Genomic DNA, 19,339 nt, shown 5'->3' with positions numbered 1-19,339 from the left:
TTAATGACTTTAGTTGCTTATGAATTGTTGGACTGAATTAGAATTATTACCAAAGGGAACAAAGTTGAGATACTAAGGGATCACTGTACAGTATAGTCTCGATTTACGCGGTAAATTAAACCTGTGGAGGTACGCGTAAAACGAGGAACGCGTAAACGAAATAACAGAACATATGGGATTAATTGAAATAGAGACTGGGCCGACCGCCAGACTACCCTTTTTCCAACACATTCCGTACATTGAAGTAAAAATAACATCTTAATTTTATGATGGTATGCACACACAATATTTAAGAGAAATATCAATAATATTAGGTTTTTTAACACTTACATTAGTAGAAAAGATGGCTGGGCACACAAGGATGGGGGGTTGGTTCCGAGGCAGAGGGCAGATTATTGGCAAACCTGTACTGTACATGTACTAAATGATTACGGTACTAAAATTGTTACGTCTATTGCAAATATAGCTTGTTTATATTCAAATTAATCATTTTCTTACAAGAATCCCAGCAATGGAAATTATATTCTCCCAGGTTGCTTGGGTGGCAAATTATAAGAGAAAAGCTTAGTCACTCTTAAGGACTGATAAATAAACACACAGACCTTCAGCGCCAACTGTCAAAACATATCTCCTCACCTTCCGCTCCCCCCCCCTCGCTCTCCCCCATCTGCCCAGCCAGGGTTTTAGACTTTAAGTTTTTCATATAATATCACAGACTAAAGTTAGGAGAATATAATTGGCATTAATGGAATCCTTGCAAGACAGTGAATAATTTGAATATAAACGTCAAATATTTTGCTCAAAAAATAAAATTTTTGCTCTCTAATAAAATTCTTAAATTAGATATAAAATTTGTATGTCTAATGCAAATTTTAGCTTGTTTATATTCAAATTAATCACTATCTTATAAGAATTCCAGCAATTATATTCTGGCCGGGTAATTTCTATGAATTTTATGAGCTAAAAACAAAAATCTCAAGTAAATAAACAAATTATACTTCACCAGACACTATCTATCAATCAAAATACACCCGCTCCCCCCCTCTTCCCACGCTCGCTTGGCCCCTCCCTCCCTACCCCTGCCTTCCCAGACAAAAGTTTGGTGGTTTCGTTAGGGTTGAAAGTGTTTATCTTATATAATATCTCAGACTAAAGTTAGGAGAATATAATTTGCATTGCTGGAATCCTTGCAAGACAGCGAATAATTTGAATATAAACATCATATATTTTGCTCAAGAGATAAAATTGTAGTACATTTGTGTACAGTACTGTACATTTTATAATATAAAGATTTTTAACTTTATTTTTGGGTAGATTTACATAAATTTCATTTATTTTCATCCATTTACATGCACACACCATACTGGGGCAAAAGTGTTGGTTACTATGAGTGGAAACAGGCTGCTCTTGACTGCCATGCAGCTGATGGATAGCATCTAGTGTAAGGATGATCCTAACAGGCCTTGGGAAACATTAGTAAGATCTAAGTCTTCTTTGTTTTCTACCACATCTGAATCTGTGGATTCCTCATTCAAGGTATTTTATGAAAATGTTTCTAAACTTCCTGATCTCTCAGCACTTACAAGGAGACAGGAAGTCCAGGCAACTGTGAGTCATCATTCATTGTTTTTAGAAGGTGATACTACAATTTCTTGGCCTGATATTTGCCCCAAAATGATCTCTGAAATATATGAAGTCTGGGCTAATATATTGATAGACTTAACATTCATTCAATCAGTTAGGAATGCTCACAAGTTTAGTTTTTTGAAGTTCCAATTTAATGACAAAAAGAGTTTCTTATATGAACTTTCCCAGTATTTGTTGGCTCCAAAATATGCTGATATAATTTATGAATGAAATTTGAAACCAGTTGCTTCTGCACTCTTGCATGAAGAATTTAAAATTAGGAAATTGGCCGCAGATATTTGGCCTGCAATCATGATGTGTCAGTTATTGACTAAGTTTGTGCTGGACTATGAGGACAATTCAGAAGAAAACAAATGTTTTGCTGGTGCTATGCAATGGATTCCATATTCCCTGTGCAACTCATTTTTGAAAATGTTGTTGAAAGCACTAAAAGTAAAAGAACAGCTAAGGCAGCAAGCCACCAATAATGCTTCAAGTGGTAGTGCTTATTTATTGCTACGTTCTTCCTCTCTCCCTCCTGTTTTGTTTGATGAACAAACATTAGTTAAATATAGATCAGCTGTTGAGCAAGCTATTAATATTACTGTTCCCAGGAGTCCTCAGACCTTTCGGAAATTTAATAGAGGAAGGTTTTTCAAGGGAACAGGACCAGGTGCTAGGTTCAGTTATCAACCTAGAGGAAACTTTAAAGGAGGAAACAATTCAAAACGTAGTAAGGGTGGCCATTGTTCAGAAGTGGAAGGAGACCTTATTCCACCAGATTAGCGACCACTTCTTCCATATGGGCTTACAAGACAGTCAAAGGGGGCCTCACATGGACTTGGTTGAGGCGCCCTCCCCTAGTGTTACCAAAATGGGGTAAAAACCAACGCCTTTACTCACAGAATTTGTAATTCAACTGTTAAACAGAGGTATAAGAGAACTATTACAGTCAGAGAAATGTTTCATGTCTAGCCTATTCCCAGTCCTTAAGAAAGGCAACGACAAATTGAGGTGGATTTTAGATCTTTCCATCCTGAACAAGTTTATTACCAAAAAAAGTTTCAAGATGCTCACATACGATCATCTGAGGCGTCTATTTCCGCCCAATGCTTGGATCTCAAAAGTGGATCTCTAAGATGCCTATTATCACGTTCCTGTTGCTCCCAGGTACAGGAAGTTTCTAGTGTTCACAGTGGGGGATGTAACTTATCAATTCACAATGATGTCATTCGGCCTGAGAATTGCTCCAAAAGTGTTTACAGTATTACCCCGCCTAACGCGGTTTCACTTAACGCGTTTTATCATATACGCGGTGCCTCGCCAGAGCTGAACTTTCACTTAACACGGATTTTTTTCACATATACGCGGTGAGTGTCCGGCTCGAGACGCTATTTTTAGATTTGCCCCACCCCCCACCCTGCCTGACTGCCTGTTTCAGCTCATAAAATTCATACAAATTACCCGGTCAGAATATAATTTACATTGCTGGAATTCTTATAATTTGGTGATCATTTTGAATATAAACATCATATATTTTGCATTAGACATACAAATTTTAGATAAAATTTTTTCTCAGAGTAACTATGTTATCTTTTGTGCAAAATATATGACATTTATATTCAAAATATTCCTGGTCTTACAAGGAATCCAGCAATGTCAATTATATTATCCTAACTTTAGTTTGAGGTATTATTTATTACAAAAAAGTTAAGTATTCTGGTTTTCCCACACATCTCCTTGGGACGGTTGGTGGGGGGGAGGGAGGGACCGACCGACCATCTGTTACCCTGTGAAGAATATTTTTTTTTATTAACTGAAGATATTTGTTTTAGCTCATAAAATTCATACAAATTACCCGGCCAGAATATAATTTAAATTTCTGGAATTCTTACAATTTGGTGATCATTTTGAATATAAACATCATATATTTTGCATTAGACATACAAATTTTAGATAAAATGTTTTCTCTAAGTAAATATGTTATCTTTTGTGCAAAATATATGACATTTATATTCAAAATATTCCTGGTCTTAAAGGAATCCAGCAATGTCAATTGTATTATCCTAACTTTAGTTTGAGGTATTATTTATTAAAATTTAGTGGTTTTCCCCCAAAAATTTCTCAGAGAGGGAAGAGCCAGCAGTGTTGTGTGAGAAGAGGGGGAGGGAGTTGAGTCCATTATTTGAATGGACATTAACTTGGCGACTGTATTTCTCTATTTCTCTTAAGTATTAATTGTGTGCATGTACCATCATAAAATTAAGATGTTATTTTTACTACAACATAGTTATGTGTCTTCAAAAAGTGGAGTTTGGGGGTCGGGCTGGTTTTTATTGGAATTAATCCCATATGTTCTGTCGTTCACTTAACGCGGATTTCACTTAACGCGGGACCCTCTGGGTTCTATTGACCGCGTTAAGTGGGGTACAACTGTATTAATATACCGTAGTGTTCACACGGAGAGAGTGCTATTGCTTATGGAGTGATAACTCAACAACTGGACAAGGCAAATGAGAGAAGGGGTATCACGTTTGGGGATAGATAACATGACCTGACGTGGTCACCTTACACATATATGGTAATCATTAAGAATCAAACTCCGAATCAGATGACCTGACTTCTTCTTCATCATTGTCATCCTAAATTTACCACTGTCGGTAGTTAAAAGAATTAATAGAGTCATTTACTGAATATTCTATGTAAAAAATAAATTTTAAATTAATTATTTATAGGAGAAAAGTATTACGATCAGTAAATATATGGTATTACTGGCCACTTCAGACACAAAGACGGGATAAAAATTGCCCATCTCCCCCTCTTACAGCTGCCAATGGGAAGCGTCTTGGTAATTAAATTTGATGTTTATTTTCATTGTTTGTCTAATTTATCATGTATCAAAGTAATATTACTAAAAATTGTGTAGGTAGTAGGCAGCTACCAAACAGGGAGGTACTACTGCCTGGGAAGATATTGGAAGCATAATGTGTTGTCTAATGGTAGACCCTGCTGCTATATGGCATAACGAAAATTGTGACCAAGTCCCAGGTTGCTGACCTGACTTTCTGCCTCATTTACACACAATTGCAGTTTCAATTGTTCCTCTTACTTTGAAAACACAACATACATACAGTATATTATTTCTCACTTTTGATCTTTTTTTTTATTTTTGTATTTATTTATGGTTAGTTCCTTAAAATAAGGCCAATTCACTTGAAGTAATGGAATCAAATGTTACCGGCTGGTGTAGTGTAAACACTAGTGACATCACTTAAGCGTCTGTAATTAACTGTCGATAGTTTCAATAATTAACGCAGTCATTTACTGAATATTCTTTGTAAAAAAATAAATTTTAAATCAATTATTTATAGGAGATAAGTATTATTATCAGTAAATATACCGATACCCGGTATGCATTACTGACCATCTCAATGGCTAAAAATAGCCCAATCTCGCAGTCACTTTCCCTTTCTTGTCTCCTCACTGGCAAATGGGGGGTGGGGAGGGGTGTGTGATGATAGCAGCTGTGTTTATTACAGGGGTATATTGTTCTTTTACGGTATGTTAGACAGGTTTATAATAAATTTTTATTATTTTAATATACAGTAGAAGTCCAAAAATCCGGACTGCTTGGGGATTGGGTCGGTCCGGATTTTCGGATTTTCCGGATTCTCAGGCAGTACTTTTAAAATTCAAATTTAATGAAGAATAAAGAAGAAATGAACAGGTACATTTTGAAAGTTTATTCATTTGCAAATATAGCATGCTTCATTTATCAAAACGAGCAGTTTTAATGATAAAGCTGTGAATTCTAAATTTTATTCTTTGCCTTTTATATATCATAAATTGTAGACTTTCCAATGTCGTATGTTTCCATTAGAACAGTATTGCTCACACCACGTTCTAGTTTCTTAATTATTTCAAGTTTGTCACTCAATTTCAATGTGTTCTTCTTTCTCTTCACACAACGAAGTTTATCTACTTTAGGAGCCATTATTATGGGCTTGTACAGTACTCTGTAAATGGAAAGAGTAGGACTCAAAATATTGTTATATTACAATGGTATTCTATTCATACTGTGCTTGATATAATGCATTCACGGAAATGTAATATTTTTGCTGAACGTACGTATTACAGTGGAAAGTGGGATAAAATCGTGACGAAAACAATGACTTTCGCTTTCTTTCGTTCAAAAGATGTTACCGTAATCGCTTTTCGAATGGTTTTCAGTTCAAAAACTGTTGTATTACAATAATATTCTATCCTAATTGACTTGAATAAATACTACGATACCATATTTCTGAATATTTTCATTAAAATCCATCAAAATCATTTTCCTTGTCATCGTCTGCAGCACCAAACAGCTTCTCCCAGTCCTCTCTTTGAACAGGGCTAGAGGGTACGTGTTTTTCGAATCGTTTTCAGTTAAAAAACTATTACATCACTCGTCTATTTTACCTAAACTGCGCCTGAATGAATATATTCTCGGAGATAAATAGTAGTTTTGTGGAAACGTGACGTATTTCAATGTAAAATAGGATAAAATACATGACGAAAACAAAAGACTTTACCTAAGCTTCCGATGTTCTTGAGATGTTACTCGTTTTTTTAATAGTTTTCGGTTAAAATTCTGATATATTACAATGATATTCTATTCATACTGTGCTTGATATAATACATTCACGGAAATGTAATATTTTTCCTGAAATTACATACGTATTACAGTGGAAAGTGGGATAAAATCATGACGAAAACAATGACTTTCGCTTTCTTTCGTTCAAAAGATGTTACCGTAATTGCTTTTCGAATGGTTTAGTTTAAAAACTGTTGTATTTCAATAATATTCCCTCCTAATTGACTTGAATAAATACTTAAATGGAAATATACAATATTTTTGTTGAAACTACCCGCGTTTCAGTGTAAAGTGTCGTAATAATAAATGGTAAACAATTTGCCTTCAGCACTTGTGTTTCATGCATGGCGAGCCTCAGTTTATAGGACGTAGAGTGTTTTTAGTGGTTTTGTTGTTCCATTACCCTCAAAAACGTGGGTGGAACTATAAACGAGGAATATCATAAATTAACGATTTCTTGGTCAAAAAATCAGGGTCGACTGATAACAAGGGAGGGTTATAGACGAGTATATACGGTATGTTGTCACAGTTTGATTGCCCATTTTAAAGTGGCGACCACGTGGTCGCTTGTTGTCGCTGTGCAGCTGTGGCGCTCACGCATGCGCACATGCACACAAATGCCCGCTAAAAAAAAAAAAAATCGTTTTTGAAAAGTCCGGATTTCTGGCATCCGGATTTTTGGGCTTTTACTGTACCGGTAATCTTAATTTGAATCCAGCTTGCCAAACGTAAGTTTCAGTATAAAATAATTAGTGGTAGGACCTTCTGAGTGGCTTACGATGTTTCCATTACCACTCTTGACACAGTAAACCACAATATTTAAGATGTAAGAATTTTATACCTGTTGATTAAGACGACCCCCTAACTTTGGGCAGATTTTTTTAATGTTCAAATTCCGTCTTATAAGCCGAGATATACGGTATACACACATTCTTGAATGTACAGTCATCCGCAAAATTACTGTTGTCTTTCCTGTTGTTCCACGAACAGTGAAATTGAGATTCGTGAACCCGAAGCAGCAGTAGACACTGATGTCCATAAATGCTTCGGATTCACAAGTCTGAATTTCAGGGTTCGTCATTCAGTTAAGGAGGAGAGGCGACAGAACTTTTGTGGTTACTGTATCTGAATGCGTCTCTCCCAAAATTTTTTTATCTGTACTGATAACTTCTTATCTTAAAGTTGTGACCTGTATTAAAGATTATGTTTCTATCTTCCCATTATTACCAAGTGTCTTGAGTGTACAGTCATCATACAGAATACATCATATTACTTACACAGGGCATCACATAATGGCCTCAATCAGTGATTGTTGAAAAAGCCATCAGACCCAGATGTGCAGGAAATTTTGTTGTTGACTGTACATAAGTTGCATGATATTTGCATCTGTTAGAAATGAAGGATTGATTCTGAAATCCCATTTCACAATGAGCATGGATTGGTTGACTCAGATTCCTCCCTCCACCCTGTGGATGGTGAGGCCACTTGTTGTCGCCTGGCTGGGTTGTATGGCACAAATGTGCAGTTGTGTTATTCTCACCAAATTCTTTAGTGATACCAACTCTGGTGAAACCAAGGGGGCTCTCTCTCAGATTTATAGTTTTACTGAGTGGTGGGTTTCTGGGGTTAAACCCATCAGCTTATGAATGCAGAACATATGTCACCCGATTCATGTTTACTATAAAATGGGAATTCAGCATAAATCCTGTGTATCTCTTGAAGACCAAATAAGACACAAATAACCAGTTGATACCTTTCAGGGCAGACAGGTTTTGCTGATGTAAGATAATGGACAAGTAATGTGTGTGATTGTATCCAGGAGTCGTATTTTGTGTGTGAGTTGTGAGTGCAGTGCAATAGGTCTTCTGCTTTCAATAATAACATCTGTTTCAGCAGACACTTATTGGGCTGCAATCATGGTAGGAAGTAGTAGCACTTTCGTAACTTGTAGTAGTTGCTTTTAGAATAACAAATGGGGCAACTGTGTAATTTTATTCATAAATGGGATTTCAATCTTCAATAATTCTTATTTTAATGTTAATACTGTACAGTATACTGTATTCATATTCTATTTTTAGGTGTGCGAGCGACGTTTCAACCAGTATAGCAACATGATAAGTCACCAGCGGGTACATACTAATCATCGTCCTTTCACATGTGTCATTTGCAAAGAAAATTTCAAGACAAGGGAGGGGCTTCTTAAGCATAAATGGATTCATACAGGTCTTAAACCTCTCCAATGTCGTCATTGCTCCAAAGAGTTTCGCATCAAAGAGAGTTATGAGAGACACATGTTGAAGTGTCACAATGAAGTGATTAGTCTGCCAGAGATCTACTTTGAAATGCCTGAGGAATCCATCTCTGAGGAACCCAGCAAGACCACTTCTAGCAACAGTGTAAGGGTGTTTAAAAGTATAGGGGATTCTAAAGTACAGGAACCAGCATCTGTTTGTATATCCAGTAATCGAAATGAGAAAATTATCGAGAAAAAGACTTTTAATAAAGATTCCCCTCAAGATATGGGTCTTGTTGTTCACTTTGTTCAAGGTGTTACTCAAGTGGAGTCATCACCTGTTCATCTAACAACAAATGATTCAGGACAGATGCAGCTAAATTATCCCCTTTTATCTTCAACTGCAAATGCAGAAGAAAATGAAATATTATCCTCAAATGCTAATATTGAAGAAAATTCTAATATAACTTTAGAAAACTTGGCGAATCAAATCTCATGCAGTGATAAGGTTACACAGTCCATTGATGTAGAATCTCTTTTACATGAAAATGTTGAAGTTCCTGGTATAGTAGTGCAATAGTAGTAACAAAAGACAGTAATACTAATGCAGCTGCTCCCCGACTTATGACTGGGTTAGGGACCCAAATCCAGGTCGTAAGTCGAAATGGTCGTAAGTCGAAAATACAAAAAATAATACATAGAAAATCTAAAATGAAATACAGTCCAGTAAAAGTAATCAATAATGAAGAATGGATACAGTGTTATTGTGCACTTACCTTTAGTGTAGTCAGCTGAATGCACACGGGGCCTCAATAATTTTCTAATTATACATGGAGACTACATTAACTGGATGAAGCAGAGGAGAAGACAGGGCTGGGTGGGTCATCAATGTCGCTTTCTTCAGACAGGTTAATATACATGGGAAACTTGCTGGTTGAAGGCATTGGAAAATCTTTAGGGAGTGAAGAGGCAGCACTGGTGGGGCGTGAGGAGAGAGCAATGGGGGACTTCTTGAAATAGATGTCCAATTTAGACTGCACAGTTTGCTTTTTCTTTTCATTATATATCTCCATGTAGCAAGCAAGTGCATCTTGGACCATTCTGTCAACTTTGGCAAAACGCTCAACATTTTGATCCATTCTGTCAAACATTTGCATCCCCTTATTAATTGTAGCAAATGCTTCTGCCATTTGTTTCACTGAAAAATTTTCGGCGGGTGCAGGTTCTTCTTCTATATTTTTACTCTCTTCTTCGTCTCTACAATTTTCTGTGCTTCCAGTTCAATAAGATCCTCGTTACTTAGCTCTTCTGCTACACTTTCAACCAACTGCTCAACATCTTCGGTATCAATTTCTAACTCAAGCTGTTTTCCCAACTCCACTATCTTGTTACGATTCTCAGAAATTACTTCATCTTCATTAAATCCTCTGAAACTGTTCACATATCTTTTCAGGACTTTCTTCCAACAGCCTGAGCGAAGGTCGTAAGTAAATAATTCGCTTTAAAAGCAGCAATAGCACCTTGACCCATGGGTTGGATGACAGAGGTAGTGTTTGATGGAATGTAGACTACCTTAACATCAGGGTGCAGGTCGTCCAGGTGTGGTGGGTGTCCCGGAGCATTATCCAAAGTTAATAAAATCGTGAATGCAATCCCTTGTTGCAGACAATTCTCCTTGGTTCGTGGAATGAAACAAGTCAGGAACCAATCCTCAAACAGTACTAGAGTCATCCATGCTTTCTTGTTACTGCGATAAAACACTGGCAGTGTGTGCTTGCTGACATGTTTAAAAGCCCTTGGGTTCTCTCAATGATATATCATGAAGGGCTTTATCTTGAAACCAGCTACATTCCCCCCAAACAGAAGTGTAATTCGGTCCTTGAATGCCTTGAATCCTGGCATTGTTTTCGCCTCTTTGTGGATGTATGTCCGTTCTGGCATGTGCTTCCATAATAAGCCAGTTTCATCCACATTAAATATTTGCTCAGGCAAATAATTTCCCTCCACGATGACACGCTCTAGCTCCTCCTGAAAAGCTTCGGCAGCACCCACATCAGCACTTGCTGCCTCTCCACTCGCCTTTACTCCATGCAAACTGTAGCGGTTCTTAAACCTTTGGAACCACCCATGACTTGCTGTGAAGGTTTGATCGCACTCATCTCCTGCCTTCTTCAGGCTTTCGAAAAGGCTCCTTGCTTTTGCCTGTAGGGTTAGAAGGCTTAAGGGTACACGCTTTTGTATCTGATCTTCCATCCATATTACAAGTAATTTTTCCATCTCATGAATAGGACCTTTTTTTTTCTTCGTTTTTATAGTTCCCTTTATAGGTGCTGATCCTTTCACTACCTCACGAATACGTTGCTTGTCCTTCAAAATAGTCAATATGGTCGACTGCGAGAAGCCTAGGTCTCGTGAAAAGGTTGCTACCGTTTTTCCATTTTCATACTGCATTATTATCTTCATTTTCATCTCAAAAGTAATTGACTGTCTCCTTTTCTTCTGAGCACCACAAGCACTCTCACTTCTACGCTTGCCAGTCATTCTATAGTGAATTACTGTAGTTACGAAAATATCGTCAGTACACAGTGCGATCACTATCGACAACAACGACAGCCAAACACCAACTAAGCGCTTTACAGAGTGGGTGCTGTAGCCACGAGGCGACCCAGCCCACGAGATGCTCTCGTACGGGACGGAAATGTTTCGGTCTAGAAAATACGCGTGTCATTTGAAAAAATTTTGGTACCGACTGCGGCGGTCGTATGTGCGGGTGGTCGTAGGTCGAGTATGTCGTAAGTCGAGGAGTAGCTGTATTCATGAAACTGTTGCAAGTGATTGTAAACATGTTGTAATACTCAAAGAAGCCTCAGTTAGTTTTTTGACAGGTTAAGTAGTGACATGCATTCATCTTCTACAATTAAAATTTGGATGCCCAGTGAAAAGTCTGTTGAAAATGTGGAAGATGATTGTGATGATCGAGCAAGTATCTTAACAGTTTCTGGCCAAACCTTTACAGAATCTGATCAGACATTGCCAGTGTTAAATTCTGGGTTTGTTTCCCAGGAAGTTGTTCATTCTCTGGTAATAAATAGGCAAAAGTAGCCTTTGAGTTTCTGTAAATATTGTGATTTGCATATGTATTTATGAACTTAGAAATTGTTTTTATGTTTTGATTGCTGTTATAATTATGTCTACTAATTTTCCTCCTTTACCACTTTTGTTTTGGGTAGTTCAAGGGCTTACAAGAACCTTACAGAAGAAGGGAAGCAAATAGGAAAGTTGTGATAGACAAAAGTGTAGAGTGACAGGAAAGACATGACAACAAGTAGACATATCCACACATACAGTACTTGCTTATACTGTGCTATCCTAAACTTACATACTTAGTTATATAAAGCAAAAGTTACTATTATGTTGATCCACAACGGTTCTTATCAGCCTACTCAACACATGCAGTTTAATTTTCAGGTTTGTGCCTGTATGAAACTACTAAACTTCACAATACACAGTTATTCTTTCGACATTTTCTAATGTGACACCTTAGCCTTCCTCAAGCATTTATCCCTTAACTACCTTGTCAAAAATTATTTTAGTTAATCTTTTACCTGTCATGTACTCCATTTGGTATAACTATGCAGTACCATCTTAGTATACTGTCATACATTTAACTTTCCCCAAAATTTATGACCCCACACATTGTTCTTACATCTCCATTCCTTATTTTCTCAGTTCTTTAATTACCTATAAAGCTTTCCAGACTATCCACCACTATATTGATATGTCACTCCAGGTATTCTGGAATGCTCGAGTCCCTTGGGGTCAAACCTGTTAATCCATGCAAAAATAGATAATGACTAAAATGATGATGAACTCAAGACTGTAGGTGATCATTCTGAGAAGTGTGCTGCACAACCCACTTAATCACCAAGTTGTGGAGGAAAATTTATATTTGTTGTTCATATTTGCCAATGTTGTAAAGAGTACTGGACTTTGTTACTTAAGTAAAAGTATTGTTACATTGGAAAAATGTTACTCGAGTAGAAGTAAAAGTATTCAAAGATCAATGTACTCAAGTAGAAGTAAAGAAGTATCTCATTTGTAAATTCCTGAAATACTGAAAGTAATTAGTAACAAAATTATTAATTGTCTCAAATATTAAAATAAATCCACAATAAATTATAAAATAACTAGTTAAGTATAGATAAAAATAAAAGACATTACCCATGTTTATTTACAAATCTTTCTATAGAGATTAATCAATAACTGATTCTCAAAATTATGGCTGCCTAATCGGGATCTTTTATGCCTAAATATAAGCCCAGCGTGACCTACTGAAAGAGAATATGTTCAACCGCTTTTCTCCGTACAATCCTTCACAGGAATAGTGAATGGGCTGAGAGTATATCCATTCAACACTGTGATCACTTTCTTCCTTATCCACACAAGTATCGTCGATGTGGACTTGTGGTCTGCGGACATAATGTTGTCTCTGCTTGCATTAGGTTAGGATACAAACCTATCTGCCATGAATCTGAGGTGGGAGATGACCCGCACTTCTCTTCCTGTAAACTCTGTAACTGTCCCAATGCGAACACCTTTCAACACTACTGTACAGGTAACTTGCGTTTGATTTAAGCGTTTTTGGAATAACGCAATTGTTCAATTAATACCAAAAGCTAATTTACGTGCATGTACAGTAAAACCTCGATTAACCGACCCTCGATTAACCGACTTTCGGATTAACCGCCGATCCCGGATCCCCCCTCCCCCCCCCAAAAAAAAATAAATAAATGAAATTAAAGCTCTGAATGCGACGTCAGCAAGTGCTACCTAGGTATGTTAATTCCTAGCCAATTTGCCAGGCCAACATACAGGCAATTAAAACATCTAGTAATTACTTAATAAGTACAGTGAGTTCTGCTATAACGCGTGTTTTGATAACGCGAATTTGCTCTAACGCGATTTATGAATTAGGAACGATATTTGTATAACGCGAACGCTTGTTTGCTATAACGCGATTTTTGCTTACTATTTCTCCAATTTTGTGGTATTAACTGTGAATATGGTAAAGAAGAATATCTCCAAGAAGCATTCTGGTGATAGAATTCCCGGTGATGATCGTAAAAGAAAGGATATAACACTTGAAGAGAAGCTCGATTTTATCAACCTCAAAATCACCCTTCTCCCCCATCAAGTTACAGTCATATTTTTTCAAAGTAAAGTGTTACATTTACTGTATGATTTCATTATTAGATATGAATGTAACATTTATTTAGACTGTGCTATCCTTTGTGTTAGGCTAACTACTAAATTTTTTCGATTTCGAGTAATCTGCACCTTACCCTATTTTCTCCATAAGCCCTGTTATTTCTATTACGCCATTTTCTATAACACGATATTTTACAAGAACACAATTATTGCGTTATAGCAGAACTACCTGTAATATTAGGAGGACACGTCGCTACCTGGCATTTAATTGCAATTCTCAAAACGCCCCTCCTTCACCCCCCACTATACGCATCTCGAACCTCATCTCTTGCCTGGCGCTTCAGCTATAATACACACAAAGGGAAGCTCCGCGAATTTGTGTTCTAATTGCTGAAATACTCACCTCCGCAAGGATATTATACAGTTGTACCCCGCTTTACGCGGTCAATTGAACCCACAGGGTACCGCGTTAAGTGAAAACCGCGTTAAGTGAACAACAGAACATATGGGATTAATTCCAATAGAGACTGGCCCGACCCCCAAACTCCACTTTTTGACGACACACAACTATGTTGTAGTAAAAATTTTATCTTAACTTTATGATGGTATGAACAAACAAGTAATATAGAAGAGGTTAGGTTAGGAAAAATAAAGATTAAGTGAGGAAAAATAAAGGTTAGGTTAGGAAAAATAAAAGTTAGGTGTAACACTTACGTTAGTAGAAGAGATGGGTCGGCATACGGGGATGGAGGCGGAGGGGAGGGAGGGAGGAGGAGGAGGGAGAGGCGAGGCAGGCGGCAGGCGGGAGCGGGTGGCGGGTGGGGCGAATCTAAAAATAGCATCTCGAGCCGGACACTCTGCGCGTATATGGGTAGATGAACCGCGTTAAGTGAAAGTTCGGTTCTGGCGAGGCACCGCGTATATGAGAAATTGCGTAAAGTGAAACCACGTTTAAAGCGGGGTACAACTGTATACGGTATTTGTACTTAATAGCACAGTGATGAAGTAGAGTGACTTTTATTTTGTTATGTCTCTCATTGTATTTGGGACATTTTCTTATAAGATCTTTGGTCAGCATGGCGACCAAAACACATTTTCTTTGTGAGTCGTTTAGATCGTTGTGACTATCCCTTGCCTTTAAGTCACTCGGTGAATGTCGCTGCGCCCTCCCGGCTCGTCTTCACTAAAAGAGAATATGTGAATATATCTGTTTATATATACATATACTGTATATGTATATTGTTTACGATCTCTTTGTCCCAATTATTCACGTGCTAATATGAATACCATGACTATCTCTCTCCCTACAGTACTCTTATGTTCGTTCACAAAAACCTTTGGGCTTCCGCCCTTGGGTTTCTATTTGTTCTCAGCAAAAAGGCCAGAGTTGAGTTTGTCTCTTCATAACTTTATTTTTTGATGTCCTCAGTAGCGGGTTCAGCCTTTCCAGGTGAACTTTAGCGAGGCTGCTAGACTTAGCGTTCCTTCTGGAATGTTGACCTTCTGGTCTTCCTAGCAATCTAGAGTTATGTTGAAATGGACTTTACACCTTCTATGGGTTATATGAGACCAATTCAGGGTGGAATTCTCAATCCAATAAATATTGCTAGAGTAACACTGAATGTTGCTGCCAATAGAGCGCTATGTTAGCGTCTCAGCACTGTCAACCCTGCCGGGTGATAGTGTGCACGTAGGAATTTTACCTTAAGTTTACTTGGGGGATAATGTCTGTGCCCCTGATTGGCAACAAATAAAGATCTTGATGATCCCTCTCAATAAATGTTCTGAATGAAATTACTTTATAAAAACAAATTTAAATAAATAAGTTTCTTTGAGCTAAGGGATACTTGATATAAGAGTCGGGAGACAGATATGAAATACAGTGAACCCTCACTTTACGCAGTCAATTGAACCCACGGCGGCCCGCGTAAAGTGAACAACATAACATATGGGATTAATTGAAATAGACACAATAAAAATAACTTCTTAATATTATGATGGTATGCACACACAATTAATAATTAAGAGAAATATCAATAATATTAGGTTTTTTAACACTTACATTAGTAGAAAAGATGGCTGGGCACACGGGGATGGGGGGTTGGTTTCGAGGTTGAGGGCAGATTATTGGCCCTCACCTGTATCACTTGTATCAATTGTATCACTATCCACCACAGAGGCTTGCAGGGCCTCTTTGTCAAACCCCTCAAAGTCCATATAAGTCCATATCCTCACTATCATTATCACTATCACTGACTTGGGCCGGCTGTGGTGGGTGAAGAACTCGGTAATGTTTTGATGACTGGGCGACCTTGTGCACACCCTGCTTGCGCCGCTCTCCGCGTAAAAGGGTACACACACCGCGGAAAGTGAGCATTCCGGTTTCGGCAGGGTACCGCGTAAACGTGGAAACGCATAAAGTGAAACCGCGTAAAGCGGGGGTTTACTGTAGTGAGTTATTGTTTATATTTGTTATATGAGTGACTTGTAAAACAATAAGAGATCTTAATGCAATAACTTATGAATATTATAACATTTATGAGTTATATTGATTAAGTTTGGGAGAAAATGCTTTCTCCCTTATTAATTATTATTATTATTTTGTGTTATAATGATATAATGTGACTCATGGTATCCTCCTAGTTTAGATGAGTGCTGTGCAACTGGAGGATGAAGGTCAGGAGTCCGGGCCTATGGATAATGGAGGAGACTATGGAACTGTCCCTGAGGAGATACTATTGAGTGATAAGCTACAAGGGCTAGAAAGTTCAGCTCAGGCACTACATTCAAGGAATTGTCTGTCAGTAGAGAATTTGAATTCAGTAGTAGTAGTTTCACCCAAGACCCAAGGGGGCCATACTACTTGTAAATATAAAAAATGTAATGCGACTTGGATTACTAAGATAGATCCTCATGTGGCTTGCATAATTCATGGCAGCTGTGTCTCAAATAACCTATTTTCACCAATGGCTTGTGCAGTTTGTTATAATAAAATTTTTCAATTTCATCAAGCTACTGGTGATAAGAAAGATTTATTGCAATTACAAATTAAAAATAAGTGGAATAAGGCCTTGAAGAGTATATTTTTGAATGTACAACAATGGAAAGATCCCAAGTTGGCAGAAAGTTTAGGTTTATTGGTGTTAGGTAAAAGACTTAATCCCCACTTAGACAAGACTGCTTCTGCTAAGAAAAATAAGTTATTGGACCCTCCAGACAGTGAGGCAGTAGGAAGTCTACAAAAACCTCTATCTACTCAATCTGATTTCAGTGGATTCCAGGATCAGGACCATGAGCCTGGTTCTAATCATAGTATCGAGTCTCTTGAGCAGGAAGAACCTGTTGGGACTGACTTCATCCTATCCACATCTTGGCAACCACTTCCACCTGGGGCAAAAGTGTTGGTTACTGCGAGTGGAAACAGGCTGCTGTCGACTGACATGCAGCTGCTGGATAATATTGAGTGTAAGGTTGATTCTAAGATGCCATGGATAACATTGGTAAGAGCTAAGTCTTCTTTGTTCACTAATCCATCTGAGTCTGTGGATTCCTTATTCAAGGTATTTTATGAAAATGTCTCTAAGCTTCCTGATACCTCAGCAACTACAAAGAGAGAGGAAGGACATGCAACTTTGGGTCATCATTCTTTGTTTTTGGAGGGTGATACTACACTTTATTGGTTTGATATTTGCCCAAAGATGATCTCTGAAATAGACGAAATCTGGGCTAATTTATTGAAAGACTTAACATTCATTCCCGCAGACAGGAATGCTCACAAGTTTAGTTTTTGAAGTTCCAATTTAATGACGAAAAGAGTTCCTTATATGAACTTTCCCAATATTTGTCGGCTTCAAAATATGTTGATATAAGTTATGAAAAAAATTTGAAACCAGTTGCCCCTGCACTGCTGCTTGAAGAATTTAAAATTAGGAAATTGGCAGCAGATGTTTGGTCTGCAATTATGATGTGTCAGTCTTTAACTAAGTTTGTGCTGGACTATGAAGAAATTAGAAGTGGACAAATGTTTTGCTGCTGCTCTACAAGGAATCCCATATTCCCTGTACAACTCATTTTTAGATAATTTGTTGTAAGCCCTAAGACTGAAAGTCCAGCTAAGGAAACAGACCAGCTGCCTGGGTCAGTTATCAACCTAGGGGAGATTTTAGAGGAGGAAAAAATCACAGACTTAATAGAGGTGACCATTAGTTCAGAAACGGAAGGAGACCTTATTCCACCACCTCAGCAACTTCCCCCTTCCAAAGAAGCCAGACAGCTGGGTCGTCTAGGGGGTTGGGAGAACAGATGGACTTCTTCCTTATGGGCTTACAAGACAATCAAAGGGGGTCTCACATGGACTTGGTTGAGGTGCCCTCCCCTAGCATTCACAAAGAAGGGTCAAAAACCAACCCCATTACTTATAAAATTTGTAAGTCAACTACTAAACAGGGGTGTCATGGAACCGTTGCAGTCAGAGAAATGTTTCATGTCTCGCCTATTCCCAGTCCCCAAGAAAGGCAGCGACAAATTAAGATGGATTTTGGATCTCTCAATCCTCAGCAAATTTATTCCCAAAAGAAGTTTCAAGATGCTCACTTACGACCATCTGAGGCATCTACTTCCACCCAATGCTTGGATCTCAAAAGCGGATTTTGAAGATGCCTATTATCACGTTCCTGTTGCTCCCAGGTACAGAAAATTTCTGGTGTTCAAAGTTGGGGAATTAAGTTATAAATTCACAGTGATGCCATTCAGTCTGACAATTGCACCAAAAGTCTTTACAAAACTGGCAAATATTCCCAGAAAGATCCTTGCAAAGGAGGGCATAAGAACCTTTGCTTATCTAGACGATTGGCTGATAATGGGAAACTCTTTTGAAGATTGTCAAAGGGCGACCCAACGTACACGAGTACTATTTCAAAACCTTGGTTTAAAGATAAACCAGGTCAAATCAAATTTAATTCCATATCAAAAGTTGGATTGGTTAGGTCTCCAGTGGGATACAAATCAGCACTCAGTCAGTTTACAAGGAACAAAAGTAACAGGTTTGATAAACAAAGTAGAAGCCTTTTGTGTAAAGCACAAGGTTTCTTGGCACGATTGGGAAAAACTTCTGGATCTGTTGAATTTAGCCACCATAGTGGTTCCATTGGGAAAGTTAAGGAAAAAGCAACTATCTCATTTGGGCTCGAAGTTGCTTCGCAGAAACAGAAACGTTGCTACTTCTCTCCCTATTCAGATAAAGAATCATCTGTTATGGTGGACAAAGTTGGACAATCTAATGGGTTCCGCCTCAAACAGGTCTGGTCGTTTGTACGGATGCGTCCGAAATAGGATGGGGATACCATTCCTCAATAGGGGAATTCAGTCAAGGGAAGTGGAGCAACTTCCTTTGGGACAAACACATAAATGTAAAAGAATTAGCAGTGGTCCTATTCTTTATGTCGGCAAACCCAAATTTACAAAATATGACGATCCTGGTTGCCATGGTCAACAAAACGGCAGTGTTTGGTCTCAATCATCAAGGGTCAACAAGGTCTTGGCCCCTTCTACAACTATCAGAAAATTTTTTCAGTATTTGTGCAACACAAACACTTTACTTCAAAGCAACTTATATACCGGGAGTGCAAAACAATTGGGCA

General features: G+C 38.0%; 1 protein-coding gene across 1 annotated transcript in view; it reads left to right on the top strand.

The window, feature by feature from the left end:
- LOC121878188 (gastrula zinc finger protein XlCGF26.1-like) overlaps positions 1-9,213 on the top strand; it is a 94,341-nt gene extending 85,128 nt beyond the window's left edge. Inside the window, exon 5 of the mRNA XM_042384232.1 lies at positions 8,338-9,213. Within this exon, the coding sequence (XP_042240166.1) occupies positions 8,338-9,072 (735 nt within the window). The 3' untranslated portion in view covers positions 9,073-9,213. The remainder of the gene's footprint in view (positions 1-8,337) is intronic.
- Positions 9,214-19,339: the final 10,126 nt, after the last annotated feature.

The sequence above is a fragment of the Homarus americanus genome, unplaced genomic scaffold (genome assembly GCF_018991925.1).
Source record: "Homarus americanus isolate GMGI-L3 unplaced genomic scaffold, GMGI_Hamer_2.0 scaffold45562, whole genome shotgun sequence".
Classification (NCBI taxonomy): Eukaryota; Metazoa; Arthropoda; class Malacostraca; order Decapoda; family Nephropidae; genus Homarus; species Homarus americanus.
This window is presented reverse-complemented; position numbering and strand designations above follow the sequence as displayed.